This window comes from Sphaeramia orbicularis, unplaced genomic scaffold (genome assembly GCF_902148855.1).
Source record: "Sphaeramia orbicularis unplaced genomic scaffold, fSphaOr1.1, whole genome shotgun sequence".
Taxonomy (NCBI): Eukaryota; Metazoa; Chordata; class Actinopteri; order Kurtiformes; family Apogonidae; genus Sphaeramia; species Sphaeramia orbicularis.
In genome coordinates, this window is record NW_021941608.1 from 102,167 (window position 1) to 129,472 (window position 27,306).

General features: G+C 39.1%; 1 protein-coding gene across 2 annotated transcripts in view; it reads left to right on the forward strand.

The window, feature by feature from the left end:
• Positions 1 to 4,391: 4,391 nt before the first annotated feature.
• phf12b (PHD finger protein 12b) overlaps positions 4,392 to 27,306 on the forward strand; it is a 39,231-nt gene continuing 16,316 nt past the window's right edge. Inside the window, exons 1-13 of one of the 2 annotated variants that reach the window (XM_030130228.1) lie at positions 4,392 to 5,124; positions 5,378 to 5,559; positions 10,051 to 10,123; positions 10,686 to 11,139; positions 14,287 to 14,407; positions 16,067 to 16,199; positions 16,322 to 16,486; positions 18,236 to 18,379; positions 19,201 to 19,879; positions 20,194 to 20,220; positions 21,800 to 21,898; positions 22,257 to 22,439; positions 22,521 to 22,616. In XM_030130228.1, coding sequence (XP_029986088.1) covers positions 5,059 to 5,124; positions 5,378 to 5,559; positions 10,051 to 10,123; positions 10,686 to 11,139; positions 14,287 to 14,407; positions 16,067 to 16,199; positions 16,322 to 16,486; positions 18,236 to 18,379; positions 19,201 to 19,879; positions 20,194 to 20,220; positions 21,800 to 21,898; positions 22,257 to 22,439; positions 22,521 to 22,616 — 2,422 coding nt within the window. In that variant the 5' untranslated portion in view covers positions 4,392 to 5,058. Of the gene's footprint in view, positions 5,125 to 5,377; positions 5,560 to 10,050; positions 10,124 to 10,685; positions 11,140 to 14,286; positions 14,408 to 16,066; positions 16,200 to 16,321; positions 16,487 to 18,235; positions 18,380 to 19,200; positions 19,913 to 20,193; positions 20,221 to 21,799; positions 21,899 to 22,256; positions 22,440 to 22,520; positions 22,617 to 27,306 lie in introns of both variants that reach the window. The other variant, XM_030130227.1, reaches the window with a different exon arrangement.

Sequence of the window (27,306 nt, forward strand, 5' to 3'; positions counted from 1 at the left end):
TTCCTTTGGCCATGCTTGATGCCAGTGTTTCCAGGAGGCTGGTGGGAACATTGCTCCAAGTGGTGAAGATGGCTTCACGAAGGGCATCAGCTGTGTGGAACTGATGGTCATTTTTATAAACTTCCCTTGCCATCCATCCCCAAATGTTCTCTATGGGATTTAAATCAGGGGAACATGCGGGATGGTCCAAAAGAGTGATGTTCTTCTCCCTGAAGAAGTCCTTGGTCAAGCGAGCATTGTGAGCTGCAGCGTTGTCCTGTTTTTAAACCCAGCTGTTCCCACACAGACCAGGGCCCTCAGTCATGAGGGACGCCCACTGCAACATCTGCACGTAACCGGCCGCCGTTTGACCACCCTGCACCACCTGAAGCTCCAGTGTTCCACTGAATGAAAAAGCACCCCAGATCATGATGGACCCCCCTCCACTGTGCCGGGTAGAAAACATCTCAGGTGGGATCTCCTTGTCGTGCCAGTAACGTTGGAAGCCATCTGGACCGTCAAGGTTCCATTTTTTCTCATCAGAGAATAAAACTTTTTTCCACCTTTCAGTGTCCCATGTTTGATGCTCCTGGCAAAGTCTAAACGGGCAGTTTTGTGGCGTTGGAGGAGACGAGGTCTTTGAATTGGTTTTTTGTTTTTGAAACCCTTTTCCTGCAGATGCCGTCTGATGGTTATTGCGCTGCAGTCGGCACCAATAAGGGCCTTCATTTGGGTGGAGGACCACCCTGTGTGTTGACGGACAGTCAATGGGATCCTCCGGCTCAGCGCAGGTGACATTTTTTTGGGTCTACCACTTGACTTTTTTGTTCCATAATGCTCAGGATCTGTCCAAAAATGTAGAATGACTGTCTTACTGCGTCCAACCTCAGCAGCAATGGCACGCTGCCAGAGGCCTCGCTTATGCAGCTGGACGATCCGACCACGTTCAAGAAGAGAAAGCTTCTGAGCTTTAGCCATCAGGAGGGCATGACCGTGTGAATGCCCGACAGAAAATGAGAATTTGGAGCAGATTTTGGCTTTTATAGCCTGTGGTCTTAAACTTTTGATCAGCTGATAAACAGCCTGTTTCAGTTTACTTGTTGTTTTCAATAAATGACTTTTTCAAAGTGCTTTTTGTCTCACTCCCCCTTCTTGCTTTTGTATATTGTAGCTCTACTTAAAACCTCATTCAGATCCAAATGTGCAAAAGGTCAATTCTAGCTATTTTTCAACTGGTCTGAAGATTTGGATCAGGTCTGTATTTGTAGATCCACTGTGATCTGTAAGTTGTGATAAAAACGATAAACTAAGGCCTAATATTGTTAAAATTACACTTCTTTTTCAGGTTGCTCATATTTGTTCATGTTGTGTTCAAGTACAGTTTGTAGATGTAAACATTTACATTACAGAATTGTATTGATTTTTCACTCAAAAACAGAGAACACTTTGGAGTCGACATTATTTCTAAGTTCTTGTTCTGTTATTTATATTATTGTCCTGGTGCGGCCCACTTTAGATCAGATGAGGCTGAACGTGGAACTGAACTACCATGTGTTCCACAGCCCTGGTCTGGGTCATAGGTTTAGCTGTAACATTTAACTCCTACAGTTTAATATGAGCCTGTACATGAAAATATTAAGACTGATTATACTTTTCAATACAACAGTAATTACAGAACAGCAGTGATTATTAGAGAAGTGTGTTCCATAAATGACACAGAAGTGACATTATCAGCTGTTTTGGGAAAGTGTGTACATTTACAACTTTAACCCTGGAATAAATATATGAAAACACAGGTCAGGAATTTAGACACTGTTAGTGTCATTTCAGACCCAAATGGACCCCAGTCTGTGGAGCCGTTGAATCCAGGTGTTTGTGTGCTAACAGGTTCTAGGATCCAGAACAATAAGGACTAATGTCAGAATACTGTTGGATATTATGGGATAGATATCATTAGTTTGGTTTATTTAGATTCAATTATTCTCTTTGTTTCTAAAATGACTCACAGATGGTTTGGACTGAATTTAGATCAGCATTCATTATTATTATTTTTTATCCGTGTCTATGATTTTCATAATTCTACCTCTAAATTGATAATATATTATTCAAGCTCTTTTGTAATCACTCAAAAACCACTCTACTCACCCAAAAATGACTGAAAAATCACTCAGAAATCACCTAAAAAATAATTCAAAAGCCACCTAAAAATCACCCAAAAATTAACCAAAAAAAAAACCAAACACCGAACAATCACCAAAAGCCACAAAAAACACCCAAAAAACACCTAAAAATCACCCCAAAATAACAAAAAAGATGGTTTGGACTGAATTATTTCAACATTTTTTTTCTTCATGACTGTGATTGTCAGTGTTCTTCCTGTAAATGTCTGTAATCTTTGTCCTGCTCTGACTGTACATAATCATTTCCATCTGCTGTCATCACATCTGACTGAGGAACAAACATCTACCATTCAGTCAAATACTGATGTTTCTGAACTCTGTGGATGTCTGCAGCTGTCACAGGTCCTGTACAGGACCATCACACACAAACATCCACAATTTCATAAATAAAGAATAAAAAGTCACATGAAAAAATTGGCCTAAAAATGACTCAAATGAACTAAAAAAAAGAATAAAATAAGCAAGAAAAGGAAAAAAAAGCAGCCAAAGTAATCAATAAAATTAACAAAATCAATAAAAACAGACAAAAATAATAAGCAACAAGAACCAAATAAGATGTAAACTGAATGAAACTGAAGAAGAAAACACACTTGGTTTTTTTGATTTTATATATATTAAATACAAAATTATATTACTATAAAATTATATACATACATACATACATACATATATATATATATATATATATATATATATATATATATATATATATATATATATATATATATATATATATATATATATATATATAAACCATTTTTATTTCTATAATATGCTCTATATGACTGCCATTTTGTCAGGAACACATTTCAATGCGTGTCCTCCACTGCTGAAGAACTATAAAGAAGAAATATAAAGAAATACATGTTAGAACCATATATGTATGGAATGTATTATGTCTCCTATGTATGGAGACTTATGGGACACCCTGTATATATATGTATATATGTATATATATATATATATATATATACACACACACACACACACACATATATATATATATGTATGTATTGGAGTATTTTCACTGTAGATATTTTTCACAGTGGAGTATTACAGGTCTACTCCTTAAGGATGGGCTGTTCCACTTCTTCGTGGAAGTCTCAGAGAAACACAGAAATACTGACAGGAAGAGGAGATTACAGGTAATAACCTGAGTACAAGTACCTGCAGTGATACTGACAGTGGTACTGGTACTGACCAGCACAGTACCAGTACCACTGGTGGTCCATTTACTTGTGTGTACTTCCACAGGACTGTAAACTATAAACTGTAAACTATAAAGTATAAACTGTAAACTATAAAGTATAACCTGTAAACTGTAAAGTATAAACTATAAACTGTAAAGTACAAACTATAAACTATAAAGTATAACCTGTAAACTGTAAAGTATAAACTATAAACTATAAAGTATAACCTGTAAACTGTAAAGTATAAACTATAAACTATAAAGTATAACATGTAAACTGTAAAGTATAAACTATAAACTGTAAAGTACAAACTATAAACTATAACCTGTAAACTGTAAAGTATAAACTATAAACTCTAAAGTACAAACTATAAACTGTAAAAACTGTAAACTATAAAGTATAAACTGTAAAGTGTAAACTATAAACTGTAAACTATAGACTGTAAACTATAAACTGTAAATTGTAAACTATAATCTGTAAACAGTAAACTATAAACTGTAAAATATAATCTGTAAAGTGTAAACTGTAAAGTATAATCTGTAAACTGTAAACTATAATCTGTAAACTGTAAAGTATAAACTGTAAACTATAATCTGTAAACAGTAAACTATAATCTGTAAACTGTAAAGTATAAACTGTAAAGTATAAACTGTAAACTATAATCTGTAAACTGTAAAGTATAATCTGTAAACTGTAAAGTATAAACTGTAAAGTATAAACTGTAAACTGTAAAGTATAAACTGTAAAGTATAAACTGTAAACTGTAAAGTATAAACTGTAAACTGTACACCGGGCCTAGTACAAACACTGAGTCCGGAGCGTTTCCGTTAGCTTAAAGCTAACCGTGTTCCCGCAGCACTAAACTGAACACACAACACACCAGGAACAGACGTTGGGCCTGGTAAACAGTCCTCCTGTGACCGTGTAGTCATTCCAAAGTAAAACCCAGATGCATTAAACACAAACTATTACATTCACGTTACAACGGAATGTTTTGTACCCTCGGTAATTATCCATATTTGATCCACTGCGCATGCGCATCCGGCGGTTCGCGGTTGCGCCAACTGGTAGAGGATGTTGCTAGCCGCCAGTGTAGATGCATAGCCTTTTCCACAACAATAACATCCAGCGAATTTGCATCTCAGTTCAACCCGTTTAGAGGAATATACGTTCGGAAGGCGTTCGGAGAGACCGTGCACTGGCCCGCGGCCGCACCGACTTTCCTCGCTGGTATTTGGACAGATGTGGTGTTGACAATGGGAGCGGATGGCTTTGCACATTTACTCGGCTCCTTTTTGCAGGAGCAGAAACAAGAATCATGGCTGGCCAGCTAGGCCGCACACAGGTTCTGGAGCTAGCAGCGAGCGGTCTGTGGATCTGAAACAGTGTCTGCGGACTGGGCATTAGCACGGTACTAGTGGTGCTGACAGCCGGAGTTTGAACTGCACGGCTATCGTCACTTCGGTTGTCTTTGTGGGCCGTCAACACTAGCTAGGCAGCCCGCTAGCGTCACAACCTTGACTGGTTGACGTCTTCGTCGTTAGCTCTTTTAGCTGCTATCGTTAGCTAGCATTGTGCGAGCAGCCATCCCATTTAGTCCGAACCTCTGTTAGTGAAAAACACTTGGAGTCAAGAGTTTGTCGTGGTCGTGGTGGGCCTGGTGGGCATTTGGATCAACAGTTCCTTTAGCACCGTCTTCCTCTGGATGAATGTGGGACAAAATGGAGACCCCGACGATTGTGTACGATTTGGATACCTCTGGGGGCTTAATGGAGGTAAGGCTGCTCTGCTCCGAGGCCTCACTCCAGTCCAACACACTTTTTAGTACAGATGCTTTGTGTGTGCTCTAAAACTAAAGCATTCCGCCATCCTCGGACCGCCACAGCTTACTGTCAGGGCAGTTGTTGGCTAAGCTAAGCCGCTAGTGTGGTTTGATAATGGAGGCCAGAAGTTAGCTTTAGCATGCAGCGGCACCTTAGCTTCATTATCGTAGAGACTCAATTATTCAACAACTTTTCTTTTTTACAGCAAATCCAAACACTGCTGGCGCCTCCGAAATCTGAGGAGGTGGAGAAGAGGAGTCGGAAGTTGGTCAGAGACGTCCGGAGGAGCGGCCGGGCCACCAACCACGACACCTGCGACAGCTGCCGGGAGGGGGGCGACCTGCTCTGCTGCGACCACTGCCCTGCAGCCTTCCACCTCCAGTGCTGGTACGGTTCAGCCCGACACAACACACAAAGCATGCATGCACAGGCCCAGGCAGAGGAGCAAACACACACTACAGAGCTGAAAATGTTAGTTCAGTTCCGCTGGAGGAGCTCTGGTTTAGGTGTGTTTGGAGGTGAATGCCTGCCCTGGTGGATCAGCACATAAAGAACAGAATAGAATAGAATAGCTTTATCGTCATTATACACATGTACAACGAAATTAAAAGAGACAACTCTCTAGTGGTGCGTAGTGCAAAACAGTTTAAAGAAGAAGAAAAGTAAAGTGTAAATATATATACAGAATAAAAACAGGCATGTCACCAACCAAGAAACAGTAGAGACCGTGGCTGGACACTATGCATTTATGTTAAATATATGTCTTTATTTGAGGTATTGTCATTGCAATGTGTTCAGTACTCGTATTGCACTTGGATAAAACCTACTGCTAATATATGGGTTTATATATGCTGGAAGGTGGCTCCACATAGTGCTTTAACCCAGACACACTCAGATGGTGAGGGCTTCACTGACTTTAGATTCAGATTCAAGTTTGTCATTTCAGCATATAAAATAAAAAAAAAAACACAGAAATGAAGCATTGTCCCCTACTGTCAGCAGCATTTAGTAAATACTATAAATTACTGATAAAATAATACAATTAAAATAATAAAAATGACCTATAAATAACTAAAAAGTTTTATTTCCAAAGTGCACAGCAGTAAAGTGCCAATTGAAAGTGCATTGTGGGCTCAAGTTAAGCAAGAGTTCCTTAGTCTAACTGCCTCTGGATAAAAGTTACTGCCTCATATTGTAATTGTAAGTGTCGTTCCAAAAGTTACATCCATGATCATTTTAATCCTATGTGCAGATCCCATTTCCGGTGTATTATTGACACACTTTTCCTGGATTTAAACCTGCTGTTTATTTAATGAGTGCATTGCTCATAGTTGGAGGAGTTGGACTAGCAACCAACTGAACCCGCTGTGTTCCTGTGTTTCTCTGTATGTATGTATATGCTGCTATAGTGTAATATTCTATAGTTTTATATTTACTGTCATGTCCGTACAGAGTCTAGAGCTGTAAATGTGGTGTTCACTGACCCTAGCTCCAGTCGTTATGTTTGCTGCTGTCACATATGCGGTATGCGCTTCGGTTTTTATTATGTATTTATGCTTATGTCTTAGTTTTCTGGGTTATTGTCAGTGAAAGTCTGTAGTGAAGGAGTGTTGGGCTGTAGTGTCGGTGTGTGTTCGGTGCTGTGAGGCTTCCGTCGGTCCTCCCCTCCGGTCGCGGCTGCAGCTGCTGCTAAAAATGGAGTCGAGCCTCCTCTGTTTACAATATGGCGACCTCCTGCTCTTTTTTCTGTTCCACCGCCATCTTAACAACCTTTTAAATTCAGCTCCGGGAAAAGACTGCTCACAAACTGACACCAGATCATACGTGTGTGTTTTTCGGAAGCTGGACATTCGGCTCGGATAGGGAGGGGGGGTGGGGGTTTGCTTTCGACGCCCCTCCGGCTCGTCTCATTGTCGCGGTTTCTCCGGAAAGGCTCCTGAACGCAACATCTGTTTGTATGATCATCTTCACTTTGGCATTTGGTTGGAGTTCAGTTCAGACTGTCACTGGGAAACTGTCTGTCCGGCTGTGGCATCAGCATCTGAATATGGACGAACATGCTGTAAATAAGGACGGAGCCATATGAACATTTTTATTATTTTTTATTTGCACATAGGGATGTAACGATTACCGGTATAATGATTACCTGTTAACACTTAAAAACAATAGTTACTCTGCTCTAGGGATGTAACGATATGAAAATTTCATATCATGGTTATTGTGACCAAAATTATCACGGTTATCATTATTATCGCTGTATTTATACTTATACACACACTGAAATAATGTAAACAAGTTGTATTTTGAAAGTAATAATAATAAAATAAAATAATGGGCACAATGTACTTTTTGTTGGCAGAAACGTTCAAATATTAACATATAAATATCAAACATACAAATGTACAATAAAGATGGCCCCTTATGGCCATTGTTTGACCATTTTCCAGATCAGGTTTGAGTTGTTTTAGTTTGTTTTTCATAGATAGATAGGTAGATAGACAGATGTAAACAAACTTAATAAAGATGTTGAATATAAGCAACAAATGAACAAAATACGGAACAAATTGGACAAAAATGTACAAACCTAAGCAGCAGAATCAATGAAAATGAACAAAAAATGAGATAAAAATGAATAAAAACTGACCAAAATTGGCAAGAAAATGAATTAAAATAAATGTAAATAAGTAGCACAATGATCCAGGAAATGTGCACTACTGTGACTTTTCAAAGTGCGGTAATCAAACACGGTTATCATGATAAATAGAATTTAAACGGTAATACTAACCGTCGGGAATTTTACCGCGGTTTATCGTTATACCGGTAATCGTTACATCCCTACTCTGCTCCTATCTCAGGGGTGTCAAACATGTGGCCCGGGGGCCAAAACCGGCTTGCCAAAGGGTCCAGTCCGGCCCGCGGGATGAATTAGTGAAACACAAAAATTACACTGAGGATATTAACAGTCAAGGATGTCAAAATAATTTTAGGTCAGTTCCATCTAAAGAGGGTCAGACCAGTAAAATACTATCATAATAACCTATAAATAATGAAAACCACAATTTTTTCTCTTTGTTTTAGTGTAAAAAAAAATAAAGTAAAATTACACAAAAATGTTAACATTTACAGGATAGCCTTTTACAAAAATGTGAAAAACCTGAACAAATATGAACAACCTGAAATGTCTTAAGAAAATTAAGAGTAGCTGTACCAATATTCTGTCTGTTATTAAATGTTTTGTGTATTTGTAGATCCACTGTGATCTGTAAGTTGTAATGAACATGTGAAAATGAGAGGCTGAGGCCAAATAATGGCATAAATTGTTAAAATTGCCCTTTCTTTCTTAGTAAATTTCATTTTGGTCATGGTTGTTCATGTTTTCCACATTTTTTTAAAGGATGTAAAAATTTTGATAATATAATTTTACTTTTTTCACTCTTAAACATAGAAATTAGACATACAAATTTTGGAATTGATATTATTTTTGTATTGTTGTGTTATTTTTATCATCTGGCCCACTAAAGGTCATATTGAGTTGTATGTGGAACTGAACTAACATGAGTTTGACAGCCCTGTCCTATCTGATGGAAGAACTGTTCTGTTCTAAAAATGAAATTCTGAAGAACTACATTCACCTGTTAAATTCACCCAATTCCAATTTCCATTACATTACAGCTCGAAGGATATCTAAGCATAATAATCATTTTAGAGACAAAAATATTTGAAAAAAAATACATTCATTCCTTTTGGGATCTGAGGTTAATAATAGGTTTGTTTCATCCTAATTCAAAGTAAAATATGGTCAGACAAAAAAATTAAAAGCTGCCGTGTTAAACAATAAACCAAGGAGGGAAGATATCTCAGGTCTGGATATTTAATGTCCAGGATGAAATCTTTCACTCAACAATGCTCCAGTTGGCCTTTGGTAGACAGTCTTCAACATAATCCATCTGTTTACAGCTAGGGATGTAACCATTACCAGTGTAACGATAAACAGCGGTAAAATTATAGACGGTTAGTGTTACAGTTTAAATTCTAATTATCATGATAACCGTGTTTGATTACCACACTTTTCCAGAGCAAATGCCGATGTACAGATCTGCTTTTATGTCAAATATTTGAGTATAGTTTTAATTTATTGCAATTTTAATTTTCTATACCTAATATTTGGAACCAATATTCACTTTTAAAGTCTGTGATAAGGTTCGTTAAACATCTGTGTGTTATTTATGTAATTATATAAATTTTTCAAATTGGATTTTATATTTTTTTGTTTTTTTCTGTCCTTTTATGTTTTTATAGTAGGTTAAAATGAAAAAATAATAGACAGATGATATAGATGAAGTTGTGCTGAAAAAACAGATCCAAACATGGGTATAGTAAACATTTGTTTCTATAGTATATAAAGGCCAAATCAAAAGGACTGAAAAACAGACAAAATAGGCTCAGACCACTAAGGGTTAATATTGGAATGTTTCTGACACAGAAAGTGTATTGTACCAATGATTTTATTTTATTTTTTAAATACAGCTTGGTTAAATTATTTCAGTGTGTGTATTAATACTTTTTGAACATTTTGAGCACAATTTCAATGATACCATGATAATAATGATAACTGATAATTTTGGTCACAATAACCGTGATGTGAAATTTTCATATCCATACATCCCTAAGTGTATCTGATTTGAAGTTTCACTAAAAGTTTGAAAAGGAAGGAGAACAAAATAAAGGCTCAAACCCTTGAACAATAAGACATTTTGAAACCGTGATAAGAAAGAAGACGCTGTTGAGTGATGCCAAGACTTCAGAAACATCCATGATGATGTCTGCGGAGTGGACTGTGCCAAACTGTCACTGATCCTGTCACTATTTTTACCACAGCAATCCACCTCTGAGTGAAGAAATGCTTCCCCCTGGAGAATGGATGTGTCATCGCTGCAATGTTCGAAAAAAGGTGAGTTTAGAGTTCTGTTACACACACTCAGCTGTATGGTCATTCAGTCCATGGTACATGATGGAAAAAAATATGTAGTTACCCAGGTCTGAGTGTTTGTAGCATTAGAAAGATAAAAGGATCAAATAAACATATAAAAGGTAAATGGGATAGAATAAAAAAAACTACCATAAAATATGCAAAAAAAAAAGTTAGAAAATAACTTTTTATCATGTTCAAAATTACACAGTATGCAGCAGCACTCCAGTAAATAAACTATAGAAAATGTAGACTGTAACTGTAACTATAGAGAATGTAAACTGTAACTGTAGAGAATGTAGACTGTAACTATAGAGAAGGTAGACTGTAACTGTAACTATAGAAAATGTAAACTGTAACTGTAGAGAATGTAGACTGTAACTGTAACTATAGAGGATGTAAACTGTAACTATAGAGAATGTAAACTGTAACTATAGAGGATGTAAACTGTAACTATAGAGAATGTAAACTGTAACTGTAACTATAGAGGATGTAAACTGTCTGAGTGTTGAGTCTGTGCCGTCATTTTTCTCTCTTGTTCCAGAAACGAGAGCAGAAGTCAGAACAGACCAACGGAATACCAGAGAGGTCTTTGTCCAAGCGTTCTGCGTCCCCGGCCGTGGAGCTGGAGCTCAACGCCGGCCCGCTGAGACTTGACGGCCTCCCCCCGGGGGCCGGGGCGGCTGGACCCGGTCTACGAGTGGCTCAGGTGCGCCTCCTGGACCGCAGGACCAGCAGCAGACCCAGCAGCCGACCCGGAACCCCGACCTCCAACACCTCGTCCACCCCGACCCCGTCCGAGGAGCAGAACGACGGGGAGGAGGAGACGGCGGAGCCAGAGGACGACGTCCAGGGGGCGGAGCTGGAGGGGGCGTCCGTGCCCCCCGCACCCCGCCTCCTCAAGAGGCCCTTCCAGCTGTTAATAGCAGCCGCGATGGAAAGAAACCCCACCCAGTTCCAGCTGCCCAGTGAGCTCACCTGCACCACAGCACTGCCAGGTCTGTTATCTGACAGCGCCAAGCCGCCACTTATGTCAGGACCGTAGCATTAGCCTCATAGCACGATTGTCTAAGTCACAGGTGTCAAACATGTGGCCCGGGGCCCAAATGTGGCCCACCAAAGGGTTAGTCTGGCTCCTGGGATGAATTTGTCAAATGCAGAAATTACACTGAAGATATTAACAATCAAGGATGTTAAAATTATTTTAGGTCAATTCAACCTGAAGTGGATCAGACCAGTAAAATATTATCATAATAACCTATGAATAATGAAAACTGCAAATTTTCCTCTTTGTTTTAGTATAATAAAAGTAAAATTAGAAAAAAAAGTTACATTTACTGACTAACCTTTTACAAAATACATGATTATCTTGAACAAATATGAACAATCTGAAATGTCTTAAGAGAAATATGTGGAATTTTAACAATTTTCTGCCTGCTGCTAAATCTTTAAGTTGTGCTGCACATGTATAAATGATCAACTTAGGCATAATATTGTTAACATTGCAGTTTGTTTCTTAAGAATTTTCAGGTTGTTCATATTTGTTCATGTTCAAGTACAGTTTGTAGATGTAAACATTTTCATCATGAAATTTTACTTTTTTTCCACTCAAAAACATAGAGAAAACTTTGGAATTGACATTATTTATAAGTTTTTATCCTATTATTATATCATTTTACTGGTCTGACCCACTTTATATCATATTAGGCTGTATGTGGAACTGAACTAAAATGAGTTTACACCCCTGGTCTAAGTCATCCACTATATAGACTGAAGTCTGTGGACCTGTTGAATCCAGGTGTTTGTGTTCTAACAGGGCTCTGGGATCCAAAACAATAGGGACTAATGTCAGAATAGTTTGATATTATGGAATAGATATCAGTGCATCGGTTCGTTTGGTTTAAATTATCTTTGTTTCCAAAATGACTCACAGATGGTTTGGCCTTAATTTCTTTCAACACTGATTTTGAATTTAGTTTTTTATTTTTTATCCATGACTCTGATTTTCACTGTTCTTCCTCTAAATGTCTGTAATATTTTTCCTGCTCTGACTGTAAATAATAATTTCCATCTACTGTCATCACATCTGACTGAGGCAGAAAAATCTACCATTAAACTTGTAGGAAATATTTATCCCATAAAATCGAACTCTATTCTGACATTAGTCCTTATTGTTTTGGATCCCAGACCCCTGTTAGAACACAAACACCTGGATTCAACGGGTCCACAGACTGAGGTCCATATAGTGGATGACTTGTGTATTGTACTAGTGTATGAGGCTATCAGTATATGCATATGTATACATGGCTAAATTTGATGAATAGCACATGTATTCTAAGCCTCACCACTTGCCTGTTTTTTCACTGGTTTGTGTCACTGTTTACTCTGAATGTCCAAGAAACTGTAAAAATCACTGTTAACAGGGGTTTGTGGAAGTGGTTGTTGCTCAAATGAATATGGGAAAACGCTGAGGAAAGAAAATCCACGCCCTGACATGGCAGGTTCATATGGGTAAACTGTTGAAAGCACTGGTCCGGTTCTGGACCCACTACCACCCCCCAAAGACCAGACCCACAATGATAAAAGTTAAACGTCTCAGATGTGTTCAACAAACAGATGGTGTGTTTAGAACCTGGGATAATCCAGAATATGACAGTCTGAAAACACAGACCAGTTTAATGATAAACCGAACTGACCAGCAGGGGGCGACGATACATATGGAAATATTCACTTTAACACTAAATTAAGTCCATTTGAACCAAAACTAAAAAGTGAACAAGTTAAAAATTCAAAGTTCATTCAGTCACTTTTTGAAGAATTAAATCCACTGAGGTTTTAGTCCAGTGGAGGTCAAACCAGATCTGATGGAGTCAGTGTCAGACCTGAGTTTAAACATCATATGAATAGAAACTAGGGATGGAACCATATGGAAATTTGACGGTTACTGTGACCAAAATTATCACGGTTATCATTATTATTGCAGTATTAGTGAAATTGTGCTCAAAACGTTCAAAAAGTACTAATACACACTGAAATAATTTAACCAAGTTGTATTTAAAAAGAAAACCAAATAAAATAACAGTCCCAATGTCCATTTCTGTGTCAGAAACATTCCAATATTAACCCTTAGTGGTCTGAGTCTATTTTGTCTGTTTTTCAGTCCTTTTGATTTGGCCTTTATATACTATATAATCAAATGTTTACTATACCCATGTTTGGGATCTGTTTTTTCAGCACAACTTCATCTATATCATCTGTCTATTATTTTTACACTTTAACCTACTATAAAAAAAACATAGAAGGACAGAAAACACAAAAAAATATATAAAATGCGATTTGAAAAATGTATATAATTTATTGCGTAAATAACACACAGATGTTTAACGAACCTTTTCACCGACTTTAAAAGTGAATATTGGTTCCAAATATTAGGTATAGAAAATTAAAATTGTAATAAATTAAAACTATACTCAAATATTTTAAATAAAAGCAGAACTTTACATAGGGTTTTTACCCGAACAGTGCGGTAATCAAACACAGTTATCATGAGAATTAGAATTTAAATGGTAATACTAACCGTCTACAATTTTACTGCAGTTTATCGTTATACCGGTAATCGTTACATCCCTAATAGAAACTTTTGGTTCTTTTTTCTGCTGTGAAATGTCTGGTGTTAATTATCATTATAGTGCATTAGTGCCCCCTACTGTTGGGGAGTGTGAATGGATGGGGCTCAGCTCCATCAAAAATAAAGCACAGGATTGGTTTAACATTATTTGAACCCAGACCCACTGGAAGAAGCAGGTTTGGACCCACTTTAGACACATGAGACAGACCTCTACTCAGACAGTGTTTAAGTCCAGGCTGAAAACAGCTCTGTTCACCTGTGCATAGAACAACTGAAAGGGTTCTATCTGCACTCTGACCTTTTACTTTGTTTTAATTGATTATTATTTATATTTTATTGATTATGTTTTAATTATAATTGTGTTTTTAATCTGTCTCTTTTCCATTTTTGTAAAGCACTGTGAATTGCCCTGTGTATGAATTGTGCTGTACAAATAAATCTGCCTTGCCTTGCCTTTAGGGTCACGACCCACCAGTTGAGAATCGCTAATTTAAAGGAGGTCCTGTTGTGATTTTAGGCAGCAGTAAACGGAGGAGAAAAGAGGAGCTGCTGGGGAAGCCATTCAGGAGACCCCAGCACGAACTGGACCCCAACGGCCTGGTTCCTCTGCCGGTCAAAGTGTGCTACTCCTGCAACAGGTTTGTACCGCTGCGGTCTGGAGCCCAACCCATATGGGAGTTTCGGGGCTGATACTGATACCGGTACTGGGGGCTAAAAAAAAGCTGATATCTGATATAGGCCGATAACCGATATATTGACCGATATATGAAATAAGAACATTGATCTACACAGGATATAATAATCTGATATTAGATAATTGTGGACCGGTGGATTAACAGTTGCATAAATCTTTGTTTATCTCCCAAATATAATTTACACAACTTTAAACCTCTGTATAACAGTCTGATACCAGACCAGTCTGTGACCTGTGGAACCACAGGTTGTAGATGTGGGAGTTTTTATGCTGGGGAGAGCAGACTTTGAAAAAGATGTGAATATATTTTCTAAATAGTGACATAATAATTACTTGGTAAATCATTCTTTAAAATGTAAGTGACACCTACCTTTAATGAGTCCAACTACAAAACAAACGGTGCAATCACAAGAACAGAGTAAAAAATATGACTGACCACAAAATTATGTTTTCACTCACAAATTTGGATGTGTCTGTCTCACGACACTACAACTGCCCATGTGGGCAAAGGACTAAACTGAGCATGTGCAGAGTGAATTAGGTGAGTCCTAAGTTGTTCCTGATTGGAGCAATAGCAAGAGTTACAACTGACCTGTGTTACAACTGTCCCCGGTCTCCCCTACACTGTTAATACCCGGGCATGCCTGTGGAATGAAACTGTGAAGGATTTGGGGGGGGGGGGGGGGGGGGGGGGGTTGTTAGTGGTCCATCCTTTTTTTGTGTTTTTTTAACTTGTCTTGTCCTTCATTCTAACAGCAGAATGGTTGTCTGGTTCCTTCTGGTGCAGAACAGATTTGCTTTGCCAAGGGAAACTTCATAAAGTAGCTCCCCTTGATATTCTACTGTATTTATTGTGAGTTTAGTTGAACCACGTTTCGATGCCGGACGTGACATGGGGGTGGGGGTCGGGGAGAAGGTGGTGAAGACCCTCACAAGAAAATATCAACGATACAAACAGTAACAACCATGGTAATAATTATAATGGTAACAGTAACTACAACCAGAACTGAGTAAAACTGGGCAGAAGAGAGAGAAGGAAAAAAAACAAAAAAAACCCTAGATAAACAGAACTACTATAAAATAAAATAAAATACATAGGACCTATTAAATAATGAATATAAGAAAAGAAAGCATGAGCAGAATATCATACACAACGTCCGCCCAAATAATACCATAGTGGTCCATCCTTGTCTGAATGGGGAGTAGCGGTCCGTGACTTTCGGACGGGGGGACGGAGTGGAGGGGATTAGCAGTCCATCCTTGTCAGAACGGGGGGGGGTATCGGTCTGTGGTTTTGTGTGTGTGTGGGGGGGTGATAGCCTAATTGTCCAAGCAGAAGTGAAAGTGAAACTGACAGGCATTACTGTTCCTCTAACTCTCCGGGCAGCGCACACACACACACACACACACACAGAGGAGCAGCGAGTGACAGAATGTCCGAAGCAGAAAAGTTAATAAATAGGTTACATATTGGCTGATGTTGATTAATCGGTGATAAGCCATAATTGGCCCAATGAATGGTTTGGGCTGTAAAGGGTTCCAGGAGCACAGCGGGTCACTGGTGCTGTGACCTAACCGGTCCTACCTGTCCTCTGTCCCACAGGAGCTGCAGGTTGGCTCCACTGATCCAGTGTGACTATTGTCCTCTTCTGTTCCACATGGACTGTCTGGACCCTCCACTCACTGCTTTACCTGCTGGGAAGTGGATGTGTCCGAACCACGTCGAGCACTTGGTGGTAAGGGTCCTGTTTCTGAAACTGCTCTGGTGTCTTTTATTCCTGTTTGTTTGTCCTTGGTCAGCTTTTACACCTGGGTTTTTTATCAGACATGTTTGTATATGTTGTCCTCATCTGTCCAGTTGAATCAGAGGACGCTCAGTCTGTCCAGCCGCTGTCAGCTCTTTGACCAGTTTCAAGATAGAATGTCCCAACACGCCGTCAAGTTGGACTTCCTGCGGAGAGTCCATCGACAAAACGCACCCAACCGCCGCAGCATTCACCAGCACAACAAGAAGACCCTGAAGGTAGGACGTCTGAAGTGAGCACCGCTGGATCTGACTGTTTAGAAATGGAAATTAAGTCCAGCTTCATCTAGCTGATGTTGAGCTTATTAGTATTATTATTATTATTATTATTATTAACTACTTTGCCGCTTGTTTCTACTACTACTTTTATTCTGTAATTTTATCTCTCTCTCTAAATATATATATATATATATATATATATATATATATATATATATATATATATATATTTATACAGGGTGGGGAAGCAAAATTTACAATATTTTGAGGCAGGGATTGAAAGACAGTGTATGACCAATTATTTTATTGAAAGTCATGAGAATTTAAATCTTCAAATCCTATTTTACTGCATTTCTAACGCTCTTGTTGTCTACCTCAAGTTCAGTTGCCATTTTTCTCCTGGATTTGGTTGGATCCTTTAAGATTTTGGATTTGAGAGCTTTAATAAAAGCTTTGGTACGTTTTTTGTTGCTTCCTCCACTTCCAGACTTTCTGGTAATAGTTTTGCTCATAGTCATTCTCTTCTTTCCATTATAAACAGTCTTTATGGACACTCCAACTATTTTTGAAATCTCCTTTGGTGTGACGAGTGCATTCAGCAAATCACACACTCTTTGACGTTTGCTTTCCTGATTACTCATATGGGCAAAAGTTTCTGAAAAGGTATGGATAATAGTGTTAGGTATGATTATGACATCAGTATATGTTTGGTTTCAAAACAATTGACGTAGTGCCTGCTGAGAAAAAACAACTAAATGTTCATTGTACATTTTGCTTCCCCACCCTGTATAAGTTAATAAGGTACTTATTAGGGATGCACCTATACCACTTTTTTCCAGACCGAGTACGAGTACTTACATTTGAGTACTTGCCGATACTGAGTAAAACGGTAGTATCCTCCAAACTAAACACCGGGAACAGACATATCAAACATGGGCTCTAATGAAGAATCTGTGTTTTTTGTGAGGACTGGAGAGTTCTGCTGTGTCACCACTAGATGTCACCAAATGTCACACAACAAAACTGTAAAGTTTGGAGCCAATTGATTCAAATAAGACCGTCATATATGGTCCAGATCCAGCCAAAGTAAACATCAGTGTCATAAATTAAAGTTTGTCTTATCTTTTGTCAAATAGGCTCATTTTTTAGCTTCAGAACTCTATTTTATGGAACTGTTTACAAAATGTCAGTATTACTGGTAGAAAAAAATGCTAAAAAGATATAATCAATATAAAATGAAAACTAAAAAGGACTAAAATATGTAAATGCACAAGTAACATGGAGAAAGAAACATGGAGACTAAAGTTGGGAGAAAGCAGCAGAGTCCTGACTGGGGTTTATTTGAATACGACGACAGAGAAGAAGAGAAAAGAGACGACCAAACTAAAATTAATACTAAAACTAAACTAAAACTAAGCATTTAGAAAAAAAACGAAAACTACTAAAACTAGCAAACCTGCTCTAAAAACGAATTAAAACAAATTGAATTAGAGAAAAAAAGTCAAAACTAAATAAAACTAAACTGCAATGAAAATCTAAAACTGTTATAGCCTTGGTTCATCTTGCACCGCGGGGCCTTAGAGTTTATAATGTCAGTTTTCTGTGTGCAGTGTACATTAAGACAAAACCGACGATAAAGCTGACTTTGAAAATGCACAGAATAGTTGGTTTCCCCTTGAGTCGTCCACTTTGCTGATGAAACACCAGTGTTGTTGTGAACGTAAACGTGGTGTATGTGTTGGTCCTCAGGTGCCAGATGCCATCAAGTCCCAGTACCGGAGCCCCCCCCCCATGCTGCTGCCGGCGGGCGTGCGACAGTTGGAGTTGGTCTGTAGCAACGTCCCCGAGCACCAGCCCTCCAAGCACTTCAGCACAGAGGCCGAGCAGCAGGAGGTGGGTGGTACAACAAGACCGACAGCATCCACTGTGTGGTCAAACAACACGCAAAACAATGACCGACCGCATCGAACAAGAGCGTACTGGTGTAAACGTACCATTAAAATGACCACCACCTGGATATAGAGACGAATAACAGTCAGAATTAATGTGCATTAGGGGCTTCTGAAGCAGGGGTGTCAAACATGCAAAGTAAGTTTTAATTTTTTAATTTTTTTTAATAAATTATTAGAAATTTCAGGTGACCCCAGACATTCAAAACAGAGACATTTTATTTGCTAAAATTAATTTGTTTTTGGTCATGTAATAGTTTACTATACTATGGCACAACTAAACATTCATTTTGGGCAACATTTAGACAATATAATGTAAATTTTTATTAGTAAGTCTTAATTTTTAATTTTTTTAAACATAAATCATTAGAAATTTCAGGCGACCCCAGACATTCAAAACGGAGACTTTTTTTTTTTTTTGCTAAAATTAATTTTTTTTTGAACATGTAAAAGTTTGCTGTAATATGCTGCAAATAAACGTTAATTTTAGGCAACATTTAGACTAATGTAAATTTTTATTAGTAAGTTTTGAATTTTAAATTTTTTTTAATATAAATTATTCGAAATTTTAGGTGACCCTGGATATTCAAAACAGAGACATTTTATTTTCTAAAATTAATTTGTTTTTGATCGTGCAAGAGTTTGTTGTAATATGTTGCAAATGAACATTAATTTTAGACATTTTGGTTATATAATTTAAATTTTTATTAGGCTTAAAAACTGTCCCTGGTCTTGTGTTGAACCGTCCTTTGCCTTTTTCCTCAGTGGCTTCAGGACGTCATCGCCCTCCAGTGCAGCATCATGCGCCACCTCTCCATCAAGCAGAAGGCGTCGCCCACCGCGGCCACGGCGCCGTTGGCACCGCCGTCCACCGACTGGGACGTAGACCAGAAAGCCTCCACCAAGCCGCGCGAACCATCAGAAGACGTGAAAACCCATACCGCTTTAGGACGGACTTCTTCCCCCGACTCCCGCTCTAAACCCTGCGGTACGCCCACGGACCTCCAGGGGGCGGCGCCGGGGGCGTGTAAATGCACCGCGACGCCCTGCCAGAACTGTCGGAAGCCCAACGGCCCCGTAGCCAAGGGGAGTCCGCCTCCCAAAGCCAACGGTCCAGTAGACTGTCACAGTGCCTCGGAGTCCCGCAGGCAGGCGGAGCTACAGCTCAGACTGAAGCCCCTCCCCCTCCCCGGTCCCCTCCCCCCAGACTCGGCACCCAACACGGGGACGCTCAACCACATAGGACAAGAAAGCGTTAAGAAGGAGCCGGAGAGCACAACGGACACGTGCGCTCAGAAGAAGTGTCCCACTGCCCCGACGATACGGCCCCACACAGACCAGCAGAACCAGAACCACCGGAGCCAGGAGCCCAGTCTGAGCAGTGATGAGAAGCCAGCCATCACCAGCAGCGGCCACGCAGACACAGCAGCCAAAGGGGGCCAGGAGAACCACCCAGAACAAGGACCAGCCAGTCCAGGTGAGCCAGTCCAGAACCAGCCAGTCCAGAACCACCCAGAACCAGGACCAGCCAGTCCAGGTGAGCCAGTCCAGAACCAGCCAGTCCAGAACCACCCAGAACCAGGACCAGCCAGTCCAGGTGAGCCAGACCAGAACCAACCAGTCCAGAACCACCCAGAACCAGAACCAGGACCAGCCAGTCCAGGTAAGTCAGTCCAGAACCAGCCAGTCCAGGTAAGCCAGTCCAGAACCACCAAGAACCAGCCAGTGCAGGTAAGCCAGTCCAGAATCACCCAGTCCAGAACCACCCAGCACCACCCAGTCCAGGTAACCCAGTCCAGTTCCCCCCAGTCCAGTCCAGGTATCTGATGAACACATTAAGGAGCTGGTGAACGGGGGCGTAGTTCGGCAGAACATGACGTAGCGGTCCTTTATTGTCCACCACAGACAGATGAACCTTTTCTTCCTGAAGCCGTGAATAAAAACAGTGTAAACGTTCTAGAATGTCGTCATGTGAAGTCCAGAGGCTGTTGTTGAACTCACCACTGTTTTTTCCACTCTTGAAGTCCGTCTGTAGCAGATGGGGAATCCTTTCAAACCATGAACCATGAAAGTCGTATTTTCAGAGGGTGAATATTCTCTGGCTTTAGTGTTAGAGCTGTTCTGTTCCTTCAGAGTGGGTCAGTACTAGGGATGGAACCATATGAAAATTTCATATCACAGTTATTGTGACCAAAATTATCACTGTTATCATTATTATCACGGTATTATTGAAATTGTGCGCAAAATGTTCAAAAAGTACTGATACACACAGAAATAATTTAACCAAGTTGTATTTAGAAAAAAACAAAAAAAACCCAAAACAAATAAAATAAAATAATAGACACAATGTCCCTTCTGTGTCAGAAACATTCAAATATTAACCCTTAGTGGTCTGAGCCTATTTTGTCTGTTTTTCAGTCCTTTTCAAGGTTCACCTTATTGTCATTACATGTAGTGTATACATGAAACGAAATCAGTACTCAGGTCCAGCACTGTACAATGTACTTTTAATTTTGCCTTTATATACTATATAAATAAATGTTTACTATACCCATGTTTGGGATCTGTTTTTTCAGCACAACTTCATGTATATCATCTGTCTATTATTTTTTTCACTTTAACATACTATAAAAACATAAAAGGACAAAAAACCACAAAAAATATAAAATCCAATTTGAAAAATGTATATAATTTATTGCATAAATAACACACAGATGCTTAACGAACCTTTTCGGACTTTAAAAGTGAATATTGGTTCCAAATATTAGGTATAGAAAATTAAAATTGTAATAAGTTAAAACTCAAACTTATACTCAGATATTTGACATAAAAGCAGATCTTTACAGAGGGTGTTTTCCCCTAAAAAATGCAGTAATCAAACATGGTTATCATGAGAATTAGAATTTAAACGGTAATACTAACTGCCTGTAATTTTACCGCCGTTTATCGTTATACCGGTAATCGTTACATCCCAAGTCAGTACCGATCTGAGCCCGTCTCTGCAGATCCCACCGTTGCAGTTCCATCAAACAAGAACAAGACTCACTGTTGTTTGAGTGGTCTTTGAAAACAGAAATGGACAGCTATCAGAATCAGAATACAATATTGTCCTGGTTTTGGACATCTGCCTCCAACTCCGTCCCTACAAATGTCGCTGGCAGATGTTGAATGAGCTCAGGAGTAGAGACGCCTTGGTCCTTCTAGTAGAGGACTGATGTGTTTTTGTGTGTTTAAGGAGTTTAGGTTTTCTGTAAAGCACATGTAGAGAGAAGTTCACCTGAACAGCTCCCCCTGGTGGACAGAGGACAGAAACCTCCCCAGTTAAACGCTCAGGTGTGGACTGACTGTGTTGTGTCCTCTGCAGACATAAAGGCTAGTCCTGGTCCTGGTCCTGGTCCTGGATTACTGCCCAGCCCCCTGTCATCCATCACTGACCTGAAGGAAGGGTTGGACGGTGAAAGGGGTAAGTGTGTCCACCCCGTGTCCACATGTCCACCCCGTGTTCACACGTTTCCACCCCGTATTCCACATGTTTCCACCCTGTGTCCAAATTTTCCACCCCATGTGCACATTTCCACCCTGTGTCCATGTTTCCACCTTTTGTTAACATGTTTCGGCCCCGTGTCCACCCCGTGTCCACGTGTCCATCCTGTGTCCACATGTTTCCACCACGTGTCCACAAGTTTCCACCCCGTGTCCACTTGTGTCCACCCTGTGTCCACCCCTTGTCCACCCTGTGTCCATCTGTGTGTCCACCTGTGTCCACCCTGTGTCCGTCTGTGTCTCTGTATCTGGCTAACGGTGGACTGGTCTCCCTGCAGGCATCGAGCTGGACCAGCTGGACGTGGAGATGATCAAGCTCCTGGCCTGGCAGAGGATCCAGCAGCTGTTTCCCCCCAAAGCGCCCAGCACTTCTCCTCCTCTTCTTCCTCCTCCTCCTCCTCCTCTTCCTCCTCCACCTGCCGGCTCCGCCCCCAAAGCGCCGTCGTCGCCACCCCCTGACAGTAAGCGTGTGCCTGATCTTCTGCACATGTGCGGTGGTGCAGAGTGTTACCGCTGTGCTTCACACTGTTGTCCTCCCCCAGGCCAGAGGAAGGTGCAGGCCAGAGCCGTCTTCTACCCTCTGACGGGGAAGGGGCCCGCCGTCAGCATGTGCTACAGGACCTTATACATCGGATCAGGTAGGACGCCGTCGGCCTGTCGCACCGTCATCACTGTCTACTTTACATATGGAGGAACACACAGGGACACGTTAGAGCGGCGCTGTCAAAGGCATTTTAGGCCCACTTTACACCACAACGCTCTCAGGTGGAAACGGCAAAATATCTGATCAGATGTGCCTTTGGTTTAGACAGCAACAGCGTTTTTGGGGGGGTTGAAAACGCAAAAAAAAAAAAAAGAAACCACCTTCCAGAGTGGAAATCTTACAAACGCTCCACTCTGGCGTCACCGTCTAAAGCAGTGTTTTTCAACCTCTGGAATTCAAACGGGTCGCCTGAAATTTCTAGTAATTGATAAAAATAAAAAAACGACTTACTAATAAAAAATCTGTGTTGAGTTGACAGAGCCGGTCCCAGACTGTGGTTGTGAAACTGCAGCACTGTGGTTCTGTTTATGTGTCAAATGTTTAGAGCTGCAACCGATTAATCATTTACATTTATGCATTTGGCAGACGCTTTTTTCCAAAGCAACTTCCAGAGGAAAACCAATCAAATCAATTAATCAGTCAAATTTTATATATATAGCACCAGATCACAATGAAAGTTATCTCATGACACTTTATATATAGTTGGTAAAAACCAGACTTTAAGCCAATTTACAGAAACCCAACAGAATCCTCCAGGAGCAAACACTAGCGATGGTGACAGTGGAAGGAAAAACTTCCCTTTAACAGCAGAAACCTGGAGCAGACCCAGACTGAGGAGGATGGACGAGTGACAGGACCAGCTGGGGTTAAAGAGAGAGGGTAAAGAAAGAGAGAGTGATAGAGATAGAGACTGGGGGAGAGGGGGAGTAGGGGGAGATGCATGGAGGCAGTTGAGGATAAGTGAGTGATGACGATGAAGGCAGGAGAGAGGCAGGACCACCGCAGCAGGTCCAGAGATGATCCTGGGAAATTCTGTGATAATCCTGGGAAAACCTTATTAAAATATTTAAAATGGAATGTCTGACAGTGCTCAGACAGCAGGGGCTCTCGGAAGAGCTGGGTCTGCTGGAGCTTCTGGAAGATAGGTAGGGACGCCTCTGTTCTGGTAGTGCTGGTAGAACGTTCCACCAATGTGGAATGACCCATGAAAAGAGCCTGGATTGTCTTGTACAAGGTCTGGGGACCACCAGACAACGTTCCCCAGACGAGCGGAGTGGTCGTGGGGCAACATAAGCTTTTATCAGTGCACCTAAGTAGGTAGGAGCAGACCCACTGAGAATTTTGTAGGCTAGGATTAAAGATTTGAATTTGATGTGGGCAGCTATGGGTAGACCAGTGGAACTCAATGAGTAAGGGGGTGACATGTGCCCTTTTAGGGTGAGTAAGGGGGTGACATGTGCACTTTTAGGGTGAGTAAGGGGGTGACATGTGCACTTTTAGGGTGAGTAAGGGGGTGACATGTGCACTTTTAGGCTGATTGAAGACCAGACGTGCTGCTGCATTCTGGACCATCTGTAGTGGTTTGACAACACAAGCTGGGAGGCCCGTGAGAAGAGCACTGCAGTAGTCAAGGAGGAGATAACCATAGTCTGCACCAGGAGCTGGGTGGCCTGTTGGGTTAGGTATGGCCTGATCTTTCTGAGGTTGAACAGAGTGAAACAACATGATCAGGTGACAGAGGCAACGTGATCTGTGAAGGTCAACTGATTATCAATCATAACTCCCAAGTTTGATGCTACATTGGTAGGAGCCAGAGATATGGAGTCAATACTGATGGAGATGTCCTGCTTAGCTGGGAAGAGCAGCAGTTCAGTTTTAGACAGGTTCAGCTGAAGGTGATGGACTTTCATCCATGCAGATATGTCAGAGAGACAATCTGAGATTCACAGTGAGACTGCGGAGTCATCAGGTGGGAATGCCAGATAGAGCTGGGTATCATCAGCATAGCAGTGATGTGAGAAGCCGTGTGAGTGGATGATCTGACCCAGTGAGGTGGTGTATAATTGACTTAAAGTGATCCAAAAAAATCCTTCAACCACAGTTCTCCTGAATCAAAGCTTTGTTTCCTTCATTTCTCTGCTGTTAAACATTGGTTCCACTGTTGTGTTTCACACAGACGCTTATTGTGACGCACAAAGAAGCTTCAGTTTAGGAAAACTGACAGAATATCTTGCTTCAATCAATTTGAGTCGATTAATCGAATCAGGAATTTTTGCATTTGCTCCAAGCACCTAATCAATTAATCGGTTGCAGCTCTACAAATGTTCACTGTGGTCAGTTTCAGATGCTGCAGCTCTTTCATAATTCATAGTTTCAGTTCTTGTTTGTTCAGTATTAATTGTCCTCCTTGTAAATCCCAGCTGGACTGACTGGACAGATCCTGACCTTTAATCTACACCTGGATTTACTGCCTCTGTCCACAATAACAGACATTATATAGACTAAATGTCCACAATAACAGACATTATATAGACTAAATGTCCACAATAATAGACATTATATAGACTAAATGTCCACAATAACAGACATTATATAGACTAAATGTCCACAATAACAGACATTATATAGACTAAATGTCCACAATAACAGACATTATATAGACTAAATGTCCACAATAACAGACATTATATAGACTAAATGTCCACAATAACAGACATTATATAGACTAAATGTCCACAATAACAGACATTATATAGACTAAATGTCCACAATAATATTTATTATATAGACTAAATGTCCACAATAATAGACATTATATAGACTAAATGTCCACAATAACAGACATTATATAGACTAAATGTCCACAATAATAGACATTATATAGACTAAATGTCCACAATAACAGACATTATATAGACTAAATGTCCACAATAATAGACATTATATAGACTAAATGTCCACAATAACAGACATTATATAGACTAAATGTCCACAATAACAGACATTATATAGACTAAATGTCCACAATAATATTTATTATATAGACTAAATGTCCACAATAATAGACATTATACAGACTAAATGTCCACAATAACAGACATTATATAGACTAAATGTCCACAATAACAGACATTATATAGACTAAATGTCCACAATAATATTTATTATATAGACTAAATGTCCACAATAACAGACATTATATAGACTAAATGTCCACAATAACAGACATTATATAGACTAAATGTCCACAATAATATTCATTATATAGACTAAATGTCCACAATAACAGACATTATATAGACTAAATGTCCACAATAATATTTATTATATAGACTAAATGTCCACAATAATAGACATTATATAGACTAAATGTCCACAATAACAGACATTATATAGACTAAATGTCCACAATAATATTCATTATATAGACTAAATGTCCACAATAACAGACATTATATAGACTAAATGTCCACAATAATATTCATTATATAGACTAAATGTCCACAATAACAGACATTATATAGACTAAATTTCCACAATAATAGACATTATATAGACTAAATGTCCACAATAACAGACATTATATAGACTAAATGTCCACAATAATAGACATTATATAGACTAAATGTCCACAATAACAGACATTATATAGACTAAATGTCCACAATAATAGACATTATATAGACTAAATGTCCACAATAACAGACATTATATAGACTAAATGTCCACAATAACAGACATTATATAGACTAAATGTCCACAATAACAGACATTATATAGACTAAATGTCCACAATAATATTTATTATATAGACTAAATGTCCACAATAACAGACATTATATAGACTAAATGTCCACAATAACAGACATTATATAGACTAAATGTCCACAATAATATTCATTATATAGACTAAATGTCCACAATAACAGACATTATATAGACTAAATGTCCACAATAATATTTATTATATAGACTAAATGTCCACAATAATAGACATTATATAGACTAAATGTCCACAATAACAGACATTATATAGACTAAATGTCCACAATAATATTCATTATATAGACTAAATGTCCACAATAACAGACATTATATAGACTAAATGTCCACAATAATATTCATTATATAGACTAAATGTCCACAATAACAGACATTATATAGACTAAATGTCCACAATAATAGACATTATATAGACTAAATGTCCACAATAACAGACATTATATAGACTAAATGTCCACAATAACAGACATTATATAGACTAAATGTCCACAATAATAGACATTATATAGACTAAATGTCCACAATAACAGACATTATATAGACTAAATGTCCACAATAACAGACATTATATAGACTAAATGTCCACAATAACAGACATTATATAGACTAAATGTCCACAATAATAGACATTATATAGACTAAATGTCCACAATAACAGACATTATATAGACTAAATGTCCACAATAATATTCATTATATAGACTAACTGTCCACAATAACAGACATTATATAGACTAAATGTCCACAATAATATTTATTATATAGACTAAATGTCCACAATAAGAGACATTATATAGACTAAATGTCCACAATAACAGACATTATATAGACTAAATGTCCACAATAATATTCATTATATAGACTAAATGTCCACAATAACAGACATTATATAGACTAAATGTCCACAATAATATTTATTATATAGACTAAATGTCCACAATAACAGACATTATATAGACTAAATGTCCACAATAACAGACATTATATAGACTAAATGTCCA